Here is a 26,421-nt window from a genome sequence, read left to right as displayed (position 1 = left end):
GGAGTTGTTGTGAAATTGTACCGCAGTTGATAAACTCGGTTGGTTTTCAGCTGTTCATAGTTAACGTGACAAAAATAGGTTATAATAATATTTATTCAGTCAGAACTTTATGCTGACACTAGCCACATGCATCACAAGAAGATTGTAGTAAAGCATTGATTAATGCCTGGTTTAAAAATTAGTTAACTGGACTTGTAGCCATTTTTTTCTGTCCATTGTTCTCAATGTAATTTTAAATATTAAAACGGTAAATACTAATTAACTGATGAAGCTTAAAAACACAAATGGTAAAGATGAAAAAACAGAATAACTCACCTCCATATAATAGTGCAGCAAATAAAGCCACTCTTTTATCCAACGCCTGTCCTTTTTGTTACATATTTTATCGATTAAAATAAGCTTACAAACTGTCTCTATTGCTTCTATGTCATCAGACGTGTTTGTTTACTCTAAATTCATGTGTGACATATTGGGCTTTAATCTTTTGTTTGAAATCTGAATGTTGGTGAGAGAAATCGGTTCTTGTGTGGTGTGTCGCTCTTGCCGTGTGGCTGGACACCACACGGCATGATCGAACCTGATCAAACTGTTATACCTAAGATTTCTTTGTCGGTTAGTCTGTGGTCTCTCAGGTGTTGAAAATGGGCCAACAATTCTAAATTGTGCAGAGTGGGCTGGGCATTACACTAAGCACCGGAGTTGAGCCTTTTTTCATCCAGTCATCAACAGGAAGAAAAAAGGTCAGGAAGAAACGATAAAGCCAATCAATTAAAATAAGGTCGATAACTTCAATTTATCTTGCGAGTAACTGATTTGTTGTTTATTGCAACAGGCCTAATCGTGTAGAAGAGTTTCACCATGAAACAGTTTGGACCCATAAAAGATATGCTTCTGAATAAAACAGTTTTGTAGAGTGAGAGCAGTGACAGAGTTTTTCTAACAGGAGGAAAATCTTCCGACGCTTTAGACTTAACTCAGCACAGAAACACTGAGGAACCAGACCTCCCGAATCCAAATCCAGGAATCAGAGGTTCAGTGAATGTGGTGTTGAAGGTGTGGAGGAGGATCAGTGAGTCAGAGGATACTCTGTAGAAGGACAGAATGCCAGCAGGACAGTCCACATACACTGATACTCTGTTAGAGACGGAGGAGGAGGAGGAGGAGGAGAGACGAGTTCGTCTGTTATCATGCCAGACAGAGAAACCATCATCATGAGAGCAGCTCAGACTCCAGGAATGATCATTATATCCAAACCTACAGTTTGTGGTGTTTCCTTTCCTCTCAATTTTTCTGAAGCTCACTGATATACTAACATCTCCTCTCCACTCAACCTCCCAGTAACAGCGACCAGTCAGACCAGTTCTACACAGCAGCTGATTCCAGTCATCAAATCTGTCTGGATGATCAGGATATGACTGAAGCTCCTCACATGTCACCTTCCTGTTGTCTTCAGACAGTTTGAGCTCTCTGTTCATTGTATTTGTGTCGATGGTGAGTTGACAGGAATCTGATGGAGAGAACAAACACAATCCAGCTGCAATTATTGATCATTTATTGATCTTTGATGATGAACCTGAATGAGTGATGTGACAGTTTGAAGATGGTTGAATGTGAACTGCTTTGTTGTCATGAATCAGATGAAAAACACACTTACACCTTGTCAGTCTCCACGGACCTGGTGTCAAGAATGGGCCTCCAGCAGGCTCCACCCTGAAAGGAGGAGGGGGGTCAGACCATCAGTCTCTTTCAGCAGCAAACATGGACATTACATGTCTCTCAGACACACATTGTCCTCCACTGAGACAGGAACAGTTTGGACACCTGAGCTGTGATGATGATGCTTATGATCCTTTCACTCCAGACCACTCAGTCACGGCGCTAACTGTGTCTTTTGTTTTTCAGCCTGTTGGACCACTTGGCTGCGGTCAATCACATTGTGAGGAGTTTTTCATCTTTTGTTGTGCTAGGTGGGTTCAGACAGTGAATTTGTTGTTATATATAAAAATGTTTGAGTGTTTTGACTGTTAATTGATGTAGCAGTTGTCTGTTATTTTACTGTTTATTGCTGTTGGTGTTATTTTTGATTGATTCATTGAATAAGAATGTTTTGTTTTGGTTTTGAAAGTTTGTTAACCGTTGTAAGTGTTGTTTAAAATATACGATCACATCTTAAAAAAAAAAAAAAGAAATAAAGAATTCTGAGGAGCGCTGGTGGAGCCTGTCGGACCACTTGGCTGCAGTCAATCACATTGTGAGGAGTTTTTCATCTTTTGTTGTGCTAGGTGACCAACAACACAATCAAAAGAGTTACACTGGTGCCTTGACTCTGTGATTCCTGATCAGCTTGATGCTGTTCGCCCGGGTTGCCTCTTGGGTACTACTCTTGGTTACCTCTCCAAGACGTGTCAAGACACCTGAGCCACAAGGTTAAAGGACTGAAGGCAGAATATTGGCTTCATTGCCAATAAGTGACTGATTTTTTTTATTTGAGCCTGTTTTATTTTCAGTCTTCCATTTTGAAATGGCAGAGAAATTCCAACCAAATGTTAAAAATGTGAACAGTCAACCCTCCTTTGGGAGAGGCAGAGGTGTAATGGGTCTCACTTTTCAGTCAGGTGTGGCAGTTGGGTCAGACTTTTGTGCCTCACCCATGTTACCTGCAAGTAATAGGCCTCAGGGATTAGCTTTCTATCCAGCTGAGACACCTATAGGGCAGACGTCGTTTGGGGGCCCGAGCCACTCTACATCTACTGGCCATGACTTACACTTATTAACCTGTCTGTCACAAGAGGACCCAAATTTGGGTCCTCTCGTGACAGGGGTGTCAAACTCCAGTCCTCAAGGGCCTCTGTCCTGCAACTTTTAGATGCGCCTCTGCTGCACCACACCTGAAAAGAATAATTAGGTCATTAGCAAGGCTCAGGAGAACCGATCTACACAGGGAGGAGGTAATTAAGCCATTTCATTCCACTGTTTTTTACCTGTGGCACATCTAAACACTGCAGGACAGCGGCCCTTGAGGACTGGAGTTTGAGACCCCTGTCATTGTGAATGACAACCTGAGACCAACAGGTTAAGTGACATGATTTATCAGTTAGGTTCACAGATTGGAGAGTCCATTGCAAATAAACTTTGTTCTTCTGGTGTTGCTAGGGAAAAAGAAACCCAAAATGCCTCCTGTTTGAAACAAGATGGTGCCCATATTGAAGACACTTCTGTCTTTGATAGTCAAAAATGCAACATCATCGTAACATCAGAAACAGCACCTCCAATTTTTAGAGGTGAAAACACTGACAAATATACTGTTACTGAGTGGGTTGAAATGATGAGAGGTTACCTTAGAAGGCAGAACTATGATAGTTCCACTCAAGCAGAGGAGATTATGGGGAGGCTAATGGGCAGAGCCAGAGATGTGGTTAAGATTGGTCTTAAAAGTAACCCTGGTTTAAATGCTACATGCTCCCCAGATGTGATTTATAACATGCTGATACAATACTTCAGTCACACATCCTCCTGCCTGCCGCTGCAAGACTTCTACTCCACACTGCCATTTCAAAAAGAGGATGCGTTTGACTATTGGATTCGGCTCAACAAAGCTGCAGATATGGCTGAAGAAGGTTTAAAGCGTCAAGGAAAACAAACTGATAATAGGAGCAGTGAAATTGCTAAAATGTTTGTAAAACACTGCCCTGATTCAGAACTGGCTTCAGTATTTAAGTACAAGCAAATACATGAATGGACCTCAAAAGACATCCAGGAGAGGCTAGATGAGCACCAGAGAGAGTGTGTGTCCAGGATCAAAATACCAATCCACAAACCATCTGCAACCCCACTGTTCTGCTATGACACACACATTGAATCCCAAGTCCCTGGTGGTGCACACAGATCAAATAATGTTTTGTGCTCTTACAATGTACAACCTGCCTCTGAGGCGCCACCAAATTCATGTTCCCCTGTGATGGTACAGAACCAGCAGCTGGCCGCTACATTAGATTCCCCTTCTCCACAGTCTTACCTCCCTGTCCTGCAACCTGCAAAGCAGCACTGCCAGTTCTCACAAGTGCAGTGTCAACCTTTTGCTCCAGTCCCACAAAGTCAGCAGCTCAGTCTCCCACAAGAAGGAGCCATGCTTGGAGAGATGATGTCTATGCTCAGGCAGGTCCTTGATAAAGTTCAGGTTGGTGGCCAGGTATCATCTGCTCGTCACAAGCGCACATGGGGTCGATCCAGACCTGTTATAAACTGTCGCATATGCAATGATGACAAGCACATGACAGAAGCTCACTGCCGTTCAGACCGCCTTTGTTTCACATGTTTCAGTCCTGACCACACAAGGCGGTCTTGCCCAAACAGAGCTGTCCCAACAGACAATGTGCAGGGAAACTAAGCGACCTATGCCCGGAGGGAGGCCGCATGGGTCAAAGTGATTCCTCCCACATATTTGATGCTGCTGAACTGTATCAAAATATTCAAAGACTAAATGAGTCTGAAAATATAATTATACAAGACACACAAAAAGTCAAGAAAAGTGACAGTTTATTCTACACAAATGTCAAAGTTAATGAGAAATTAATTCTTGGTGCCATGCTAGATAGTGGTTCAATGGCATGCTCATTGAGCGACGTAGCCCTACAGTCACTGATTAACGCCGGTGTTGTAATCTCTCACCAGGAGGCCACTGACATTGTATTTGTAGGATGTGGTGGTTCCAGAGTAAGACCGACTTCAATAGTAGATCTAAACATGGAGATCTATGGATGCCAGTTGTCAGTCCCCACCTTTGTTGTGAAAAAACCAACAGACTGATCTGCTTCTGGGCTCCAATGTCATCAGGCGACTGTTACATCTATTAAAGAAAGACTCCTCTAACTGGGCAGCAGTTTCCACACCTCGCAAAGGTCTCCCAGAACTCGAGGAGTTCCTCTCCCTTCTTGCTGGCCTGGACCGTTGGTCTGGAGAGAATGTCCCAGACAAAGTTGGCACGGTGAGATGTAACACAGCTGTTACACTGGAAGCTGGCACTGAGTATCTTGTATGGGGCAAACTTCCCAAGGGCACAAAGTTGTCACCTGGTTTGACTGTGATGTCTGAGCCTACATCGTCACATTCCGCTCCCCGTGGCATTTTGGTGGCGAGAGCTGTAATACCGCTCTGGGGAGACGGGTTAGTCCCTCTCAAGATTTTAAATGCTTCCAGTGGTCCTGTCACCATACGCAAGAACGCTAGACTGGCTGATATATACACCTGCCTTGCTATGGAGGACCTAGATATACAAGATGTAACATGCTCATATCAAACCACCTCTGTCAAACACACTAATGTTGATTATGCAATAGAAAACAATGACAATATACAGGAAAAACTGAGAAGTGCTGGTCTAGGGGATCTGGACCTACAGTCTTGTGATGTGTCAGATGATTGGCAGAGAAAGCTGGCAGATCTGGTGATCAGTTATGAGGATGTCTTCTCTCGCCACCACTTAGACTGTGGAGAAGCAAAAGAATTTATACACAGGATCCGGCTCACTGATGAAAGACCGTTTTGGCTGCCCTATATCCGCCGCGTGCCTCCTGCTGAGTATCAGAAGCTCCGTCAAGTCCTGAATGAGATGGAGGAGAAAGAAATTATACGAAAATCGACAAGTGAATTTGCCTCACCTCTTGTTCTCGTTTGGAAAAATAACGGTGACTTACGGATTTGCACAGACTTCAGATGGCTCAACAGACGGACCCTGAAGGATGCTCATCCCCTACCATATAAGGCTGACTGCTTGGCTGCCTTGGGAGGAAACATGTTCTTCAGCACAATGGACCTCACGTCTGGCTTTTACAACATGCCACTCCATGAAGATGACCGTAAATACTCCGCCTTTACGACACCCATGGGGTTGTATGAATACAACAGACTTCCCCAAGGCCTGTGCAACAGCCCAGCCAGTTTTATGAGGATGATGACCTCAATATTCGGTGACCAGAACTTTCTCAGCCTGCTATGTTACCTCGATGATTTGCTGGTGTTTGGACCATCTGAGGAAGTAGCTCTCGAGAGGTTGGAGATGGTGTTTGGTCATCTCCGTTACCATAACCTCAAACTGGCTCCAAAGAAATGCTGGTTGCTGAGAAGATCTGTGAAGTTTCTTGGTCACATAATTGACAAGTCTGGTGTTTCTACAGATCCTTCTAAAGTAGAGTCCATCAGCAAACATGCTCACTACAGATCTCATGGAGCCAGATGGTATCACTCCATCTCATTCCCGCATTCGATCATTTCTCGGCATGGTCAACTACTACCAACATTTCATTCCAAACTATTCTGCAATTGCCAGACCACTGTTTGACCTACTGGCTGGTGCAAAACAGAAACGCAAACCAAAGATACTCACCAAGCGAAAACTCCAGTTGCGCAAATTGACTCCAGCTGATTGGACAGACGAGCATGTCTCTGCATTCATGGAGCTTAAAGCAGCTTTGGTTAACTCCGTAATTCTGGCCCACCCAGACTTTAACCGCCCATTTGTCCTGTCTACTGATGCATCGCTAGATGGTTTGGGTGCAGTCCTCTCACAAGTTCAGGAGGGTGAAAGTGTGGCTCGTCCAATAGCATGTGCTAGCAAGTCTCTCACACGTGCTCAAAAGAAATATCCAGCCCACCGTCTCGAGTTTTTAGCGCTGAAATGGTCGGTGTGCGACAAATTTAGCCACTGGCTAAAAGGGCATGTATTTACAGTGTGGACAGACAACAACCCACTCACCCACATTCTCACAAAGCCACATCTGGACACCTGTGAACAGCGATGGGTGGCAAAGCTGGCTTCTTACGTCTTTGATATTAAATATATTCCTGGCTCTAAAAATGTGGTGGCAGATGCCTTAAGTCGCCATCCCTTCGTCAAATCTGCTGTGGGAAGGAGACTGTTGCAGAGCCCATACAGCCAGCTACTTAATGAGGCCCTCCCTGTTTCACCTGGTTCAGTACAGGAGGCTTTCAGACAGTCAAATGTCAAAGACCAGGACTCCAACATGTTGCACTCACCTGACAGCACAAAATTTCAGTCCTTCACAAAAGAGGATGTTCATGCTCTTCTTGAGACACAGAGTGCATGGGAGTCTGCTGTTAGAGTACGAGCTGTTGACACCCTTGAACATCTGCCCCAACTGATCCTCCCATCTCAAGATGATCAACCTATGTTTGCAGAAAATGTATTGAGAGAAAAACAGCATAACGATCCTGTGTTATCAAGAGTGTTACATTATGTTGACCGTGGCCATCGTCCGTCAAGAAGAGAAAGATCGAATGAACAAACAATGGTCATTAAGTACCTCAAACACTGGGAGAAGTTTGTTGTGTCCAATGACATCCTCTATAGACTATCTAAAGACCAAGTTTCCCGTAAGAGACGCTACCAGTTCGTGGTCCCCGATTCCCTCAAGTCTGACGTTCTCAAAGGGATTCACGACAACGCTGGTCATCAAGGGCAGTTCAGAAGTTTGGCTATTGCTCATCAGAGGTTCTTCTGGCCCCATATTGACCGTGATATCAAAGAGTATGTTCGTCAGTGTCCCAGATGTGTCGTCGCAAAGTCCCCTGATCCAGATGGTCGAGCACCTCTTGAGAGTATAAAAACATCTGCACCACTGGAGATTGTGTGTATAGACTTTTGGACCACGGAGGATTCTAACAGATCCATTGATGTACTGGTTGTAACTGACCATTTTACACGGCTCGCTCAGGCCTTTCCTTGCCGTGACCAATCTGCAAAACAAGTGGCAAGGCAGCTTTGGGACAAGTACTTTTGCATCTATGGTTTCCCTGAGAAAATCCATTCTGACCAAGGTCCATCCTTTGAAAGTCAGCTCATAAGCGAACTGTTGAAAGTTCCTGGTGTGAGAAAATCCCATACGACCCCCTACCATCCAATGGGTAATGGCAGCGTGGAACGTTTCAACAGAACCCTGGGAAACATGATAAGAGCACTTGCACCAGATGCAAAACAGAATTGGTCAAAACAACTTCAGACATTGACCTTCATGTACAACTGCACAGTCCATGAAACCACAGGCTATGCCCCTTTTTATCTGATGTATGGGAGAGTGCCACGCCTCCCTATTGATGTGCTTTTCAAGAACATCCTCCAAGATCCTGAAATTTGTGGACAAGTATGTACTGTCCCTGACTAAAGATCTTCAAGAAGAAGCTCAAAATCATGCTAACAAGGAACAAGATCGACAGGCTGGTCTCTACAATCGCCATACTAAAGGGAAATCTATTGGGGTCGGCGACCGTATTTTAGTATCAAACAAGCGTGAAAGAGGCAAACGCAAAACTGCTGACCGCTGGGAGTCTACAGTGTACACCGTTGTGGGCATGAACCCTACAACTCACACATACCAAATAAAACACCCCACCACCGGTCAAGTTCGAGTTGTGCATCCTAACCTCTTGATGCTAGTGAACTTCTTGCCTGTTGATACATCCGGTGAGCCTGTCGACTCTGCTGCCGTCACACCTGAAAGCTCTGACATTAACACTATTTCAGATGCCCTGGGATCAGTCATACAGGAAAATGATTCAAAAATCAGAACACAAGAATGGGTCAGCTCCCTATCTGATAAGCCCCATGATGTTACCCCGTGAATAACTTTGTTGGAGACGTTGTCTCTACAGCACAGGCAGACGGGGGATCTCCATTGGTCCCTAGTGAGATGGACTGTGACAATAATTCCTCAGATGCTTCAGTTGACACACAGAGTTTTTGTCCACACACTTCACTAGTTGCTCAGTCTGTTACTGACACTGAGCCTGACACTACTTACACAGTTAGAACCCGTGTTGGTAGAATAGTCAAGCCTGTCAATAGACTGATCCAGGTGATGACCAACATGGCTGCTAATGATGAGGCCAGTCAGCTTTTTGACAGGGTTTCTAACTCAGTGTTTCAAATGTTCCAGCAAAGACATTTATAGTAATAGGTTATTTTCTAATCTGACTTTTCCTTGTCCTGAGTTTTGTTTTGTTTTTGTAGTGTATATTACCATTGTTGGTACAGTTCCAGGGTTATGGACTGACCTCTTTTAGTTTTGGGCATGGATTATGTGGAATGTAGGCTGCATCCTGCTTCCAGGAGCTGGCAAGGAAATAAGGCGCCATTTTCTTGCCACTTCATCCTTTGTAAAGGATACTACTTCAGTTGGACCTTGTATATTCATGACAGCCAATTCATGTGATTTATTTATTCATTTATTTTCCATTATGGTGATAATTATACACTTTAATCATTTTGGTCAAAATTCAGCAGGGGTGAGTGTAACAGAGAGAAGAGCTCGTGTGTCTGTGTGAGTTTTGATCGAAATGATTATAGTGATGGTTGTATGTATTTTTGATTTTGTTTGGAGCCACCTAGTGGTGTGATGAGTGACTGCATGCAACGGGTCCGTCAGGCACTCTCGCGGCTTCCTCCACCAGAATTCTGAGGAGCGCTGGTGGAGGTAGGTGCGAGAGAGGCAGCTCTTCACTTCTTTTTTTACTTAGGGTCATATTTTTCTAGTTCAACTATTAACAAGGTACTGTAAGAATATTTAACATCTATAAATATAATTTGTAAAGTTTTCTTGTGGTTGGGCTGGAGAAATGTGACCCTATGAGTGGGAGCTGCGCCGGTTGGTGTTCATGGCTGACCACTCAGTCACGGCGCTAACTGTGTCTTTTATTTTTCAGCCTGTTGGACCACTTGGCTGCGGTCAATCACATTGTGAGGAGTTTTTCATCTTTTGTTGTGCTAGGTGGGTTCAGGCTGTGAATTTGTTGTTATATATAAAAATGTTTGAGTGTTTTGACTGTTAATTGATGTAGCAGTTGTCTGTTATTTTACTGTTTATTGCTGTTGATGTTATTTTTGATTGATTCATTGAATAAGAATGTTTTTTTTTTAATATTTGTTAACCGTTGTAAGTGTTGTTTAAACTATACGATCACATCTTAAAAAAAAAAAAAAAAAAAAAAAAAAAAGAAATAAAGAATTCTGAGGAGCGCTGGTGGAGCCTGTTGGACCACTTGGCTGCAGTCAATCACATTGTGAGGAGTTTTTCATCTTTTGTTGTGCTAGGTGACCAACAACACAATCAGAAGAGTTACACCAGGCTTAAAACATGTCTAGTGAGGCAACAATATTTTTTCAAGAAAGCAACCAAAGAGAATACTTCATCAGTCGAATGTAACTATAAGGTTAGTGAGATGATTGCTAATGCAGGAAAAGCATTCACAGAGGGAGAGTTTGTAAAAAATCCATATTACAGGCTGCAAGTATAGTTTGTCCAGAAGAGAAAAGTCAGTTCGGCAACATCAGCCTTTCTGCCAACGCAGTAGTAGAGCGCATTTCTGACCTGTCAAGTGACATTTATCATCAACTGTGTGAGAAAGCCAGATGTTTTCATGTATATTCAGTTGCTCTTGATGAGAGTGCAGACATAACGGACACTGCTCAGCTCACAATTTATGTCCGTGGTGTTGATTGCAATTTTGAAGTGACAAAGGAGTTGCTCAGAGTAATTCCAATGCATGGGCAGACCACTGCTCATGAAATATTTTTCCAGCTGTGTGATCCCATTGAGAATGCTGGTTTGCCATGGGATAGGTTTGTTGGAATAACAACCGACAGAGCACCATATATATGACGGGGAGGAAAAATGGACTGGTGGCACTTGTTCAGAGAGGAGGAGGGTGTAGAAGAGGCCACTGCTCTGTACTGCATTATTCATCAGCAGGCCCTTTGCAGCAAATGCCTGAAGTGTGACAATGTGATGTCTGCTGTAGTGAAATGCATCAACCACATCAGATCCAGGGGCTTGAAGCACAGGAGGTTCCATACTTTTTTAGAGGAAATGGTGTCAGAATATGAAGATCTGCTCTATTTCACCGAGGTACGTTGGCTCAGCAGGAGAAATGTTATGCATTATATTTGGCCCCCTGCTGCTCTGACTATCATGTCCTTGTGGTTTCAGTAGACTGGTTGGTTTCCCAGGTTCATTCAGCAACATATGAAAGATTAATACAGTTTAAATGGGCTGCAGTTTGCAAAGTTACAAAGAAAAAATTGACAGCAGTACTTTGAGTAATGTAGCCTGTCATGAGATAGAAAGAGATTCAGAATGTCAAGTCATATTTTTATCATGTTATTAATTCATTTATAAATGTCATGGCTCTAAACTAAATATGAATTATCAAAATATATATTTATCTTCATACTAAATGTTTCCCATTCAGTCTGATTTGACTGCAGACCTTCTCTGCTCCTGCAGCAGGTTCCTCCATACCTGAGAGCTTCCAGTCTCCAGTCTGGATCCTTCAGTCCAGCCGACAGCAGCTTCACTCCTGAGTCTCCTGGATGATTGTAGCTCAGGTCCAACTCTTTCAGATGGGAGGGGTTAAAGGTCAGAGCTGAGGCCAGAGAAGCACAGCCTTCCTCTGAGACCAAACAGCCTGATAAGCTGCAGACACACAATTCATCACATGATGAGAAGATGAGAACATTGAGGTAGAGCCCAAGGTCTGAACTGGACATTTTCATGAGTGGTAGTAGTCTGTATTTTCACATGTGTCATATATGATTTTACAGGAGCCAAGCCCACATAAGCTTATAAGACACCATAGAACATATACAAATAGACAGACATAAATATTATTTTTTCATAGCGTGGTGGTTTGAGGTGGTGAGGAGAGACGCTGAGACCCAGGTTATGATGAATAAAGTGATGTTTAATGACGGAAGCTCAACAGTCCAATACAGGCGGCACGGCGGAGAAGTTAGCACGCAGCTAATTACCGGTAGCACTGATACACTAAAAACTGGAAACTAGAGCTGATGCTATCCAGGACTTAGAAGTTCTACTGGAGCGTCAAACAAGGAGTGACATACACACGACGTTAGACCTCAGACAAGGACCCGACAAGAGACAGAGACAACCGGTGGACATAAATACACACGGGGTAATCAAGGGAAAGAGACACACCTGGGAGACAATCAACGGGGAACAATCAACGGGGAAGACGCAGAGACAGAGACTCACAGGGAAAAGGATAACAATAAGCACAGAAACAACTCAAAAATAAACACACAGAAACACGGATCATGACATCTTTAAACAAAAAGCATCCTCTTTCTAAGGTGGCAGGCCTTCAAGATAAACTGTGCTAAATAAAACAAAGAATACTTAAATAATGCATTTTATCCTCATAAGAAGAAAACACTCAACTTGCTATTAACATGAAATGATAATAAAACTGTTTCATTTTGTATGTAATAAAAATCAACATTTGTCATTTGTAGGATGGATGAGAAATTCTAACAGCTATTTGGAGGAAGGATAAGCAATAATGCTCCTTTGTGCACCTAGGACACAGCAATCCATCAAGTGTTCAGAGTTTCACCATCAGTGGAAGCCTGACCACTGCTTTTCTAATTATTTCTCTTCTTGGCTCTTTCAGCCTATAGTAAATTCAACTAGTCATGTTTATGTGTTGAGACTTAGCATGGTTTGCCATGTCACAGTAAGATATCTGTTAATATTATAATCTGTTACTGAAATAATAATTACATAATCTCTTGACAGCAGATAATGGACAGAAATCTGGTTTCACCAGGAATGAGAACATTTTACCTGAGAGTTTCCAGGTTGCAGTTTGGACTCTTCAGTCCGGCAGAGAGAAGCTTCACTCCTGAATCCTGCAGGTTGTTGTTACTCAGGTCCAGTTCTCTGAGACTGGAGGACTGGGAGCTGAGAACTGAGGACAGAGCTTCACAGCTTCTCTCTGAGAGGTTACAGTCACTCAGTCTGAGGAGACAGGGAGGAAAATCTGTTATTAATCGATCAAATGTCCAGTCAACAACTGTCTTCTTGGAAAGAGTCCTGAGGAATCACATGCAGAAAAACAATCCCAAAACATGCCCACCTCACTGGGACGATAATGAACCCCTCCAGTGGGTGAAAGGCAGCCAGGCTAACCCTATAAAACCTAATCAAGGTTTTTGGAGATGACCAGGAGGCTGCTGCACATATGGCCTCCAGAGTGACCCAGTCATAGCGACCCATGATGCACTAATGCTCCTGGTGGAATGGGACCGCACACCAGCAGGAGGTTGGTGGGCCTGTAGAAAGTATGCTTGTTTCACCACATCCACAATCCAACGTACAAGACACTGTCTGGAAAGGGCCTGCCCCTTCTGGGGCCCCGCATAGCAAACAAACAGATTATCAGACTGCCACAGAGAAGCTGTGAGTCTGACATATGCTTCCAGTGCCCGAACAGGGCAGAGAGGCTCATCAGGCCCATCTGCATCAAAGCGAGCAAGCTGGAGGGGCACAGAGTGGCTCGCAGATGAGGCCACCTTAGGAAGAAATGCCACGTCAGGCCAAAGAGTAACGCCAGAACCAGCTGGGTTCCAAAGGCAACAGGACTCGTGAACAGACAATGCATGTAGTTCACCCACCTGCTTCGCCGAAGCCATGGCAAGGAGAAGAGCAGTTTTTTTGTCTGTTTGTTTGTTTTTTTTACAAATGCTCAAGGCTAACCTCTGCCAAGGGCTCAAATGGGGGAGATCGCAGCGAAGTGAGGATGAGAGAGAGTTTCCACACAGGTACGACATGGTGTATGGGAGGGTCCAAGCGTCAGGCACCGCTCAGAAACAAAGAAACGTCTTTGTTATGGCCTATTGTATTCACCACTACATGCCAACAAGAGATGGCAACCGCATAAACTTTCAGAGTGAACGGAGACCGACCTTGAGAAAGCAGTGCTTGAAGGAAGGTTAAAATAACTGAAATAGAACAGTGTACAGGATCCTCATGTCTAGCATGACACCAACTGCTAAAAAACCTTCCACTTATGAGTTTACACCAGTCACATGGAAGGGGCCCTGGTGTTGTATCCCCTACGTCTCTGTCATACTCTGTCATACTCTGAGAAGGAAATGCCGGGCCTCGTAGTGGCCAAACCCAGAGCTGGAGGCAACTGGGATTGGGATGCAGGATCCGATCCCCCAGCTCTGACAGAAGGTCCTTCCTGTAGGGAAGAGGCATTGGAGAGCTGCAACAGAGCCTGTGCAGCAGTGGAAACCAGGTTCTCCCTGGCCACAAGGGGGCCACTAGAAGGACCTGATGTCCCTCCTGAAGGACTCTCAGAATTGTTGGGCCTATCATCAGAAGTGGCGGAAAAGCATAGAGCAGCACTCGGCCAGTGCATCCAGACCCAGGGAACTGGCACTGTTTGCCAGGGAGAACCAAAGGGGGCAATGTCTTGTCTCTCGGAACGCAAATGGGTCCAGAGCTGCAATGCCACATTTCTCGAGCAGTGCTTTCATCTGCTCCAACTCAGAAGTAAGATGGGCCACCTGCCCAGGTAGGCCCTCCAAATCCCTGGAGCTCTTCTTGGTCCTCTTATGTGGAGGCTCCATAGCCTCAGGAGCCATACGCTTCACAGGCTGGCTGGCACCTTGAAAGTCAGCCAAGCGAGCAGTACGCAAGGACAAGGGCAGAACAGAACAATTAGGGCAGGCCACATCAGTCAAGGCCTCCTTTAGGTGATCTGGCCCCAAACAAGAGGGACACAGATCATGCCCATCCTCCAACTGGAGAGGGGTCAAACAGACTCTGCAACCTGGCACGTCCAGCATCTTATGCTCACAAGACAAGGTCAGGTTGAGCTGAAATCGCATTCGACACTTAGTCGATGAGCGAATGGACCAAGGAACCCAGACGAGCAGAAAATGCCACCAGGTGTTCCCGAGCAGAGAAAAAAGCTACAAGGAACACTACGACTACCGTAGCACAGTTGCAATATTTAATGAGGCAAGCCGAATATGGCTGCACAATGTTAGCAAAAAGCAAGCCACAAAACGGCTGCAATTAAGCTAAATATAGGCGAGCCGAACACAGCTGCACAACAAAAGAGCAAAACCTGAAAAAAAACAGCTGTGATTAAACAAATGTAGGCAAGCCGAAAGGGCTCCAAAACGTAAAACAAAAAGCAAGCCAAAGCGGCTACGCTAATAAGACAAGCCAACATGGTGGCACAATATAAAGAAAAAGCAATGCCAAAAAACGGCTGCAATACAATCAACTAAAGGCAATCTGAACGTGGCTGCCAGCCACAGTACAAGCCGCGGCTAAGGAACAAGCTGGTTGGAGTTGGCTAACACCGTACCACCAGCAACAGGAACATCGACGTGGGAAGCAAACGCGCTGCCGCTTCCGTCAATTAAATAGAGAAAAACAACTTACCAATCGAAGAACAAAGTTGTATCAATGTAGAACTTACATTGATACAACATTTAACTAATGGATAAATTGTTGCCACTTCTTTCTTAGTTTTGTTTTCTATTGTTTATTTCCTTTTAACTCTTCTTCCAGTTTCTTTTTAAAGTCTGTTTGGCTGTGAACACAACAGCTTGACCTCAGTCACATGAAATAAGTCTAGATTTTGCTATAATTTTTATTTTTATTTACTTGGGATTTGACAAGAAAATCCTCGCAGCTCCGACCGTAGTCTTGAGGCTACCAGCGACAAGCAATAATCAAATTCTTACCACCTATTAAATCTGCATGTGAGAAGATGAAAAGGGACTGAGCTGTCATTGTCACATGACAATATAGACTTACCGGTGTCACCGGGGGTCACACGTAACCATGTTGGTATAAGATTCTCGACCTGTGCATGCGCAAAAGTGATCATTCAGTGCTTTAAGCACCGCCTCTGGCAATAAGTAGGGATGAAATAGAACTAAATTTATTTCTGAAATACTAATTAAATAATCTCTGACAGCAGGTAAAGGACAGAAATCTGGTTTCACCAGGATTGGTCACATTTTACCTGAGAGTCTCCAGGTTGCAGTTTGGACTCTTCAGTCCAGCAGAGAGAAGCTTCACTCCTGAATCCTGCAGGTTGTTGTTACTCAGGTCCAGTTCTCTGAGACTGGAGGACTGGGAGCTGAGAACTGAGGACAGAGCTTCACAGCTTCTCTCTGAGAGGTTACAGTCACTCAGTCTGAGGAGACAGGGAGGAAAATCTGGAAATTCATGAACAATTACTTTTTTCTTTTCATTCAACAATATTCTTAGACTTAGTGAAGAAAATGTCATATTTTTCACAATTTTATACCTTTATTGTGAATGTGTTCATTCTTTATTTGTTCCTCCAGTTTATTTGAAGGGGGTGAATAAAACTGTCATGACACTTTCATAAACATGACATAACATCTGTCATGACCATGAATAAGCCTTCATGAATATTTATGACTGTTGTCACAAAGCATCATTTGGTAAATTATGACACTTTTAATACAAAGTTGACATTATTCAAATTGTCTTTGTTATGACAACTTGACATTAACAAGGAAATCATTACTGTTTAAACTTTACCTTTAATAACATAACGTTACCTAATTTTTTTAAAGTGCAATCAGTAATACTTTTATAACAAATTTATATCAGTAAAGATTTCTTGGTTAATGTCAAGTTGTCATAACAAAGACATTTTGAATAATGTCAACTTTGTATTAAAAGTGTCATAATTTACCGAATGACACTTTATGACAACAGTCATGAATATTTATGAAGGCTTATTGATGTTCATGACAGGTGTTATGTCATGTTTATGACAGTGTCATGTCAGTCTTATTCACCCCCTTCAAATAGTGTTACCAAGACGATTAAATTCTATAATAAACTGATTTAATCCACTGTCAGTTTAAACAGAGAGAAGTGGATTGCTGTTGCTTTAACATGTAACATCATGAATAGTCACAGATGAGAGCCAGTGTCTCCTCTACTCATCACCAGCTAGGAACCGACATTTAGAAAACAATGCACCAATGATAAACTAACAAAACATTGTAACATAACCACTATGTGTGTTTTACTTTAAACAAATTAGGTAAAAGGTAAAAATATGTGTTTTGAGGACAGTTTCAGAGTCATGTAAAATATTCCACTATGAAAGCTGATTTTTGGCAGCATCATGCATTGTTTTAGGTGTGACTGTGATGTGTTATTAAAAAAGGGTGTGTGTGTGTCGCAGCGCTGCCACCAGAGAGAGTTTCAGACAATCAGATCCATACAGTGGGAGGAATGCCTTTACAGATGTTGATACAAACTGAGTACAATATTTTATCTGATACATGAGACAGAATGCCCGTGATGAAATTGTTAGCTCTACTTTAAATCAAGCTGAATATTACAACATGACTCAATATTTACTTGATCTTTAATAGATTTCAATAAAAAAATACAGTACCAATGTGTGTCCTTACAGAGCTTTGTTGGAGGCTTTAACCACTGGCAGCAGCCTCAGAAGAGCCTCCTCTGAAGCAGAGTATTTCTTCAGGTCAAACACATCCAGATCTTTTCCTGATGACACTAAGATGAAGACCAGAGCTGACCACTGAGCAGGAGACAGTTTATCTGTGGAGAGACGTCCTGAACTCAGAGACTGTTGGATCTCCTCCACTAGAGAACGATCATTCAGTTCAATCAGACAGTGGAACAGATTGATGCTTTTCTCTGCAGACACATTCTCATTGATCTTCTCCTTGATGTACTGAACTGTTTCCTGATTGGTCTGTGAGCTACTTCCTGTCTGTGTCAGCAGACCTTGTAGGAGTCTCTGATTGGTCTGCAGTGAAAGTCCCAGGAGGAAACGGAGGAACAAGTCCAGGTGTCCATTTGGACTCTGTAAGGCCTGGTCAACAGCTCTCTGATGGAGAGACTTTAGTTTAGGTTTATTATTATTAAATAATGAAAACATTTTAGATGTTTGTGTTTCTTCCATCTGGTTGACTCCAGAGTTGATGAAGGTCAGATGAACATGAAGAGCAGCCAGAAACTCCTGAACACTCAGATGGACGAAGCAGAACACCTTGTCCTGGCACAGCCCTCTCTCCTCTCTAAAGATCTGTGTGAACACTCCTGAGTACACTGAGGCTGCTCTGATATCGATGCCACACTCTGTCAGGTCTGATCCATAGAAGATCAGGTTTCCCTTCTGCAGCTGATCAAAAGCCAGTTTTCCTAGAGATTTGATCATCTTCTTGCTTTTTTGACTCCAGTGTGGATCTGTTTCAGCTCCTCCATCATACTTGACCTTCTTCACTTTGGTCTGAACCACCAGGAAGTGGATGTACATGTCAGTCAGGGTTCTGGGCAGCTCTCCTCCCTCTCTGGTCTCCAACACATCCTCCAGAACTGTAGCAGTGATCCAGCAGAAGACTGGGATGTGGCACATGATGTGGAGGGTTCGTGACGTCTTCATGTGGGAGATGATCCTGCTGGCCTGCTGCTCATCTCTGAATCTCTTCCTGAAGTACTCCTCCTTCTGGGGGTCATTGAACCCTCTGACCTCTGTCACCATGCCAACACACTGAGGAGGGATCTGATTGGCTGCTGCAGGTCGTGTGGTTATCCAGAGGAGAGCAGAGGGAAGCAGTTTCCCCCTGATGAGGTTTGTCAGCAGAACATCCACTGAGCTGGACTCTGTAACATCAGTCAGGATCTCCTTGTTGTGGAAGTCCAGAGGAAGTCTGCTCTCATCCAAGCCATCAAAGATGAACAGAACCTGGAAGTGTTCAAAGCTGCAGATTTCTTTGGTTTCAGTAAAGAAGTGATGAACAAGTTCCACCAAGCTGAACTTTTTCTCTCTCAGCACATTCAGCTCTCTGAAGGTGAATGGAAATATGAAGTGGATGTTCTGGTGGGCTTTGTCTTCAGCCCAGTCCAGAGTGAACTTCTGTGTTAAGACTGTTTTCCCAATGCCAGCCACTCCCTTTGTCATCACTGTTCTGATTGGTTGATCTCTTCCAGGTGGGACTTTAAAGATGTCTCCTTGTCTGATTGTTGTTTCTGGTCTGTGTGGTTTCCTGGATGCAGTTTCAATCTGTCTGACCTCATGTTCATCATTGACCTCTCCAGTCCCTCCCTCTGTGATGTAGAGCTCTGTGTAGATCTGGTTCAGAAGGGTTGGACTTCCTGCTTTAGCGATTCCCTCAAACACAGACTGGAACTTCTTCTTCAGACTAGATTTAAGTTGATGTTGACAAAGTGCAGCAAGACGTTCTAAAATAACACAAAAGTAAAAGAGATTAAACAAAAATACCTTCTGAAGGTGATTTAAATAAATGTGATTCCATTTCTTCAGACATCAGTAAATGTGTCATTTATCCATCAGGTCAAATCTTTGTAGAAATCCTCTTACTGCTCTGCAGACGGTCAGCCAGCTCCTCCTGCTTCATCCTCCTCAGGAAGTTCAGTGTGATCTTCATCACTGCCTCTCTGCTGCATCTCCTCTGCTCTTCATCATCACCTCTCAACACCTCATCATCCTCTCTCTGACTCTCTGGGCATTGTGGGTAATCTGGACTCAGAACCTTCTGGATCTTCTTCAGCTCGTTCTTCACAAAAGTGACAATGTTTTCCTCCAGCAGCTGGAACAGAATAATAGATGAAGGAAACATCAGACTGAAATCATGGAGCCAAACACCAGATGGATGTTGGACAGACTGACAGTCTTCTGGTCTACAAAGTGCAGCATGGAGACGACTGTGAACAGAACCATGGAAAAGTAGTTGTTGTTCATGTACAGACCATAAATATGGAGTCCAGCTGTGTTTGATGCTGCTGGGCAGACGGACCACTGGGAACCTCTGAGCTCTGCTGGTCCACTCTGTGGAGGAACCAGGAACAATCAGGAAGGCAGGAAATATTCATCCAGCAATATTTACTAATAAAATAACTAAGAGTGTCACATTAAAGCAGAAAACAGAGCATCACATGAACACAATACAAAGAAGTTAGAAAGAGGAAGATGAACTACAAGGATGAAGACCAGTAACACCAGAATCACCAGTAGACATTTTAAAAAGTTGGTGCTGAACTTGGACTTCAAACTGTCCACACTGTCAGCAGATCTGATGCTGGTGGAGACAGAGTCCCAGAGCTTGGGGACAGTGGAAGTGAAGGCTCTGTCCACACAGGTCTTCAGGACAGTGTGGGACATCCATCAGGTTCTGATGACTGGATCTGAGGTGATGTGGACATGGAGGAGCTCTGAGATATGTGGGTGTGTCCATGTGGGATCCTCTCCTGGATGTTCTAGAGGATTTAAAATGGATCCTGTAGATCCTGGAAGCCAGTGAGCTCACATTATATCTGTCCACACAGAGACAATCAGAAGGTAAAGGTCCATGAAGTGATATCTGGATGTGAGCAGTGAACCAGATGATCCAAGTAAAGATTTAATGTTCCTGCTGATCCACTAAGAACCAGCAGAACCTCTGATGGTCCACATCAGCTCAGTCTGGTTGAGTTCCAGCAGATCTCACCAACCACATCATGAAGCTTTCCTTCCAGCTGAACTGATCTCACAATGCACACAGGAACCAAGTCCTGATGGACCAGACTGGTTTACCAGGTATTTCCCAGTGGCTGGTGGAAATGTGTCCCACTGTTAGTCTGACATGGAGCCAGGAAGCAGCAGGACATCATCATCATCATCCAGAGATGAAGATATAAAGGTGTTTCCATTAGAACAGAGCAGCTGGTTTAGATAATGGATCAAAACTCTGTAAATATAACTGGGATCATCTGAGTTCTTACTGTGTTACACTGAGATGTGGGAGGGGAAAAAATCAGCAAACATGTCTGTACAATAATCAAAGCTGGTTTACTATGCCTCCAACATCATAGCACAGTTCAAAATGGCAGCTTTCCCATCAGACAGTCTCTGCTACAGCCAGCAGTCCACCTATATACTGGTTATCCCCACGTTCTCAATTTACCCCCAGCCAATGAAACTCCATCCATCACGGTTCCATCTATAAAAGATCTGGGTTTGAGGTGGGCCTCGTCCTTAGCAGGGTTCCAAGATGGCCACTACAAGGACACACCCAAACAGTAACAAACATTTCACAGACAAAGGATCATATACAATCGTTCTAGAATTCAAACATTACAGAAAATCTTATTGCTTCTTAACTTACTGGTTCAGTTTCTATGGTTACAGCAGTTAGAAACAGCTCACCTCTCTGATGATGGAGGTCCAGGAGATTTAAAGGTAATGGGTTGGTCCTTTGACATGTCGCTCTTCAAGGACACACAGCTGGGTTCTGGTTCTGATTCTGGTTTGAGTCTCTGATGGATCCTGATAGAAAAAGTCAAGATTTTTCACGTGGCTCATTGTAAATTAAAAGAGCTGTGAGACATAATCACAGAATCAATTTGTTGTTCTAAATGATTCCCATCAGAACCGGTCCAATCCTCCAACATGTTCCTGATCATTGATCCTCCTGAATAAATTCCAGCCTTGTTTAAAGAGCAGAAAGATCTGATTCTCAGACAAACATGTTGGTTTAAATGACTGAGAGAAGTTTGATGATCTTAGTGTTGAGCTCTGACATGGAGAAGAACCAGGAGTCGTTTCCACTCTGACCATCCAAGGAGGATCTGATGGAGCTTCATTCAGAACCAGAGGGTCAGTTAAGAGATAATGCAGGCCACTGCTAAATAAGATTCACATTAGATATTATTTATATTAACTGCAGAAATGATTGATAATCCGCCATGTTGGATGATGTTTGAACCTCAGAGGAAGCTAGAATCATGAAATTCATAGAAACGTTTTACTTTCAGCTTCAATCTGTGTGTGGTCAGATTTAGAGAATGATCCAAATATCAACCTAAAGATTAAATCACTTCTGCCTTTGTGTCTCTGTTAATATGAATATTGAATATAATAAATGTGTCTGTTTCATTTGGAGAATTTAAGATGATGCAAAACAGAATAAAATGCAGTGAAATGTTTGTGGTTCAAATGTCATGTTAGGATAATATTTTATGTAAATGTATCCTGATTGTGGATTTTTTTTTTGTTTGTTTTCTCATTTTTAATTTAGAGAATAGAGCAGAAACATTTGTTGATTCGGGTTAAATATTTTGGTTCCTGTAATTCATCAGTAACAATTGTGGTCTCAATAACTTTCCAGGAGGGGGCAGTAACACTTGGTATCGTCTCTTGGCCACAATGACAGATATAAACAGTTACAGCAGTTAGAAACAGCTCACCTCTCTGATGGTGGAGATCCAGGAGATTTAAAGTTAATGGGATGACCCTTTGACATGTCGCTCTTAAAGGACACACAGCTGGGTTCTGGTTCTGGTTCTGGTTTGAGTCTCTGATGGATCCTGATAGAAAGATGATGATTAAAACTTTATGTGAAGATTATTTTTGATGTGACTGAACTGTTTAAATCTGTTTCATTTGGAGAATTTAAGTTGATGCAAAACAGAATAAAAATTATGTTTCCTGATTGAGGATTTTCTTTGTTCCTTATGTATTATAAATTAGAGGTTGTTGCAGAAAAGATATTAATTCTGGTTAAATATTTTGTTTCCTGAAATTCCTCAGCAGTAATTCTGGTCTCCATAACTGGCCATTAGGGAGCAGTATCACTACATGAATGAATAGATCTCAATCTGTTAAACAGATGGATGTGTTAAAGCTCTAGGTACTGACTGGATCTAAACATACTTGTTTTATTCACTGAAGATCTTTCACTAATTTTTGTGATCTATTTCTCCAATGAAGTCCAACTTCAATGGACTTCATTCAAGTCATTGAAGTCCAGTGAAGTCAATGGTAAAACGTTCCTCATCATAAGGAACATGTTACTAATGTCATTGATGTACTACATATGAAAAGAAACTAACCTCAAATTCAGTCTAATGTTGTCATGGCAACAGAACCCAACAGAACTTGGTATCGCCACATGGCCACAATGACAGATATAAACAGTTACAGCAGTTAGAAACAGCTCACCTCTCTGATGGTGGAGATCCAGGAGATTTAAAGTCAATGAGATCACCCTTTGACATGTCGCTCTTAAAGGACACACAGCTGGGTCCTGGTTCTGGTTCTGGTCTGAGTCTCTGATGGATCCTGACAGAAACATGATGATTAAAAGTGAATCTGTTCAGTCTGGATGAAGCAGCAAAGAGGAGCAGCAGCAGCTTCATCACCACGTCTGTTTTGGCCTGATATAGTGAACGCTGTGTGAAAAGGGCTGTGGACAGTTAGAGATGGTGACCTCACCTCTGACCTTTGCTCTGGCTCTCATCTTCCCCACACAGAGTGGTTTTAGAGGGAGGGACTCCCTCCTCTCTGTCCTCACACTGATCCATGCTGCTGAATTCACATCAGCTCACACACACTTTCTAGCTTCACCTGCAGAGGAAACACACATCATTCATCTGCACATCAACTCTGATCATCCTTTACATCATTAGTGCTGGAAAAAGATCAGCTGCTCCTCCTCTGATTGGCTCTTCTTCTCTGCTTCATATCAGTGTCAGGTGAATGCAGTCAGACAGCAGAGAGGCAGAGGAAGCTGCATCAGCTGCTGCACTTCTACTATCAGTCCACTAGATGGAGACATGGAGCAACATTTACATTCACTGACGCACTGATTCACTCTGGCTGAACAGGAAGGATTTTCGTTAGTTAATTATTAATCTCTACAAATGGATTACCTTCTCCATCAAAGATTAACTATTATATTCTGACCAAATATAATATAATATTCTGACCAAATTTAACACATTTTAGTATTAACATTTTGTAATATGTAATATTTTATTTTGAAAGGAAGCAGCAGGAAACATTTGTGACCAGAGTTTGATTCCAGAAAATTAAAACATAAAGCGGTTTGTTGAGAGACGTGAACAAAGAAACATCAAGTGTTTATCATGATGTTTCATTCCAGTTCACCAATAATCCTGTAAATTATCCTTGAAACAGCAGAGAAATGAAACTCTCATGTTATTTTCATGCCGTCATGTGTAACATGGTGTTCTCCAAACACCAGAGATTAGAAACAAACAGGAAAGGTCAAGTAGGAAACAAACAAACTTACAGTTTGTTCAAACGATCCAAAGAGTTGAAGAACATCTGAATAACAAACAGTTGCACAACTGGGTTGGAGCCACACTTTAGCTAGTGAATTCAAACTGAAAGTAAAGGTCATGGATGTCATGACGATTATGTGACAGCTCAACAACAGGTGTTATGTCGTTTCAAGTTTCCCCATCAGATACTGTTGCCCCTGCGTCTCCTCGCTGCTCCGCTCTGCCCAGGCAGCAAACTACATGTGTGCTTGTTCAGCGCTCATAACATAGTTTGCTGCATGGGCGGTGCAGAGCAGCGAGGAGACGCAGGAGGAGCAGAATCTGATGGGGAAAAGGAATCAATGTAACACCTGAAGTGGAAAAATTTCAGGTCTGCATTCTTATTTTTATAGACATGTCTGTTTTATTTTCTTCTGAAATATGCATGTAAGCAGTTTTCTAGGCAAACATAGTGCAAGAAGCAGGTGCATTTGAAAGGTCAGATAATGAAGGTGTTGTGGCCACTCTAGCATCATATTAAAGTCCAAAAAACAAAAATGCCAGAGTAATCTTTCAGGAGGAGGTTTTTGACTCACTCAAATAAATAAAGAGCACTCGCTGAGACTTCTCTGATTTCAAACGTGTGTTTTCTTTACTTATAAAATAAAAATAATCTCCGAGTTGACTTTGTACAAGAAATGTATATATAAATGTTAATTTGTGGTAGAAAAACTGTTTCACTCCTTCACCAAACAATCACATCAACCACAGCAGCTGCTTCTGCTCATTAATCACAGCGGGAGCCTGATTGACAAGGAGGAGGGTCTTTGGGTGCCCAAAGTGGGCCCTCAAGGGCCGGCATGCTGCATGTTTTAGTTCTCTCCCTGGTTTAGCACACCTGGATCAAATGATGGCTCATCAGAGGCCTAAGAGGAACATTGACAAGCTAAAAAGGTTGTTACTACCACCAGGGAGAGAACTAAAACATGCAGGATGCCGGCCCTCCAGGACCCACTCTGGGCACCCCTGGTCTAAGCAAAACAAATAAATAAACAATAGATCTAACATTCACATAACCTCAGATCTGTCACATTAATAATTTAGCAAGAAAAAGAAAATTAATTTAATTCTCAATAGGCTCCAACATCCTGGCCCCTAACTGTTAACCATAGCAAAGTAACAATTGTAAAAAATAATATTCATAGGAGCCTAATATTTAGCAAAAACATTACATAAATGTATGATCTTCAAAATCAATGTTCATAACCTTTTTTTCATAAATGTTATCTGAAGCCTATCAACATTTCTAATGCTTAAAACAGTCCATAGTAAAGATTAGGAAGTATTTTCTTTCATCCTGCTGCCTCCATTAAAAGACAGAGTTTATCTATTGGTCGCTGTATGACATTATCTTTGGTTTTAACCAAAACGCTTCTAACAAAGCCTTTGGCATCAGGAAATGTCTTCATAACGCGGCCCATCGTCCATGTGCTTCTTTGGTGCCGAGTTATCCACAAGGATACCCTGTTTTTGGGTCAGCGGTCAGAGTTAGGGCTAAGGTATGAATTGAGTTTTGGTTAGGGTTAGGAAAAGGGTAAAGATCAGGTTTAGGCTGTAGAAATGAATGGAAGTCAATGGAAAGTCCCCACAAAGATAGCAACACAAACGTGTGTGTGTGTGTGTGTGTGTGTGTGTGTGTGTGTGTGTGTGTGTGTGTGTGTGTGTGCGCGCGCGCGCGTTTGTTTGTAATACCTTGTGGGGACGATTTTTCTGACATATACTACATTGTGGGGACCAATTGCTCCTTGTGGGGACCGGAGCCTGGTCCCCACGAGGGGAAACCCTGTTTTTGGGTCAGGGGTCAGATTTAGGGCTAAGGTATGAATTGAGTTTTGGTTGGTTAGGGTTAGGGTTAGGTATGTGATGGATAGGGTTAGGAAAAGGGTAAAGGTCAGGTTTAGGCTGTAGAAATGAATGGAAGTCAATGGAAAGTCCCCACAAAGATAGCAACACAAACGTGTGTGTGTGTGTGTGTGCGTGTGTGCGGGCGTGCGTGCATGCGTGCGTGTGTGTGCGTGCGTGTGTGCGGGCGTGCGTGCGTGCGTGCGTGCGTGCGTGCGTGCGTGCGTGTGTGTGTGTGTGTGTGTGTGTGTGTGTGCGTGCGGGCGTGCGTGTGTGTGTGTGTGTGTGTGCGTGTGTGCGGGCGTGCGTGCGTGCGTGCGTGCGGGCGTGCGTGCGTGCGTGTGTGTGTGTGTGTGTGTGTGTGTGCGTGTGTGCGGGCGTGCATGCATGCGTGCATGTGTGCGTGCGTGTGTGTGTGTGTGTGTGTGTGTCCAGACAGGATGTGGTTTTAACTGAAAGCATAAACGTTTCATTTCAGCTGTTTGGTTCCTGTTGCCTCCAGGCTGAACGTTGATCCACATGAATGTTTTCCTCCAGTCCCATGAACCTGAGCAGAGACATTTATCACCTTTATGTTGAGTCCGAGCCTGAAGAGGAGAGG

At 43.2% G+C, this 26,421-nt stretch overlaps 1 protein-coding gene across 1 annotated transcript; it reads right to left on the bottom strand.

Moving 5' to 3' along the window:
• Nucleotides 1-810: 810 nt before the first annotated feature.
• On the bottom strand, nt 811-24,132 carry LOC148156253 (uncharacterized). Its single transcript, XM_088011164.1, has 12 exons — nt 23,948-24,132; nt 23,128-23,259; nt 22,855-22,974; nt 22,101-22,220; nt 19,626-19,704; nt 19,237-19,465; nt 17,300-19,097; nt 15,862-16,035; nt 12,654-12,827; nt 11,310-11,483; nt 1,655-1,710; nt 811-1,507 (listed from the first exon to the last, which is right to left on the bottom strand). The coding sequence occupies exons 2-12, from the start codon at nt 23,214-23,216 to the stop codon at nt 975-977; spliced, it is 3,546 nt and encodes a 1,181-aa protein (XP_087867290.1). The 5' UTR covers nt 23,217-23,259; nt 23,948-24,132; the 3' UTR covers nt 811-974.
• Nucleotides 24,133-26,421: the final 2,289 nt, after the last annotated feature.

The sequence above is a fragment of the Poecilia mexicana genome, unplaced genomic scaffold (assembly GCF_051168715.1).
Source record: "Poecilia mexicana isolate PSO_F unplaced genomic scaffold, ASM5116871v1 scaffold_12, whole genome shotgun sequence".
In the NCBI taxonomy this organism is placed as follows: domain Eukaryota; kingdom Metazoa; phylum Chordata; class Actinopteri; order Cyprinodontiformes; family Poeciliidae; genus Poecilia; species Poecilia mexicana.
Note: the sequence above shows the minus strand (reverse complement) of the source record. Positions and strands in the feature narration are given on the sequence as shown.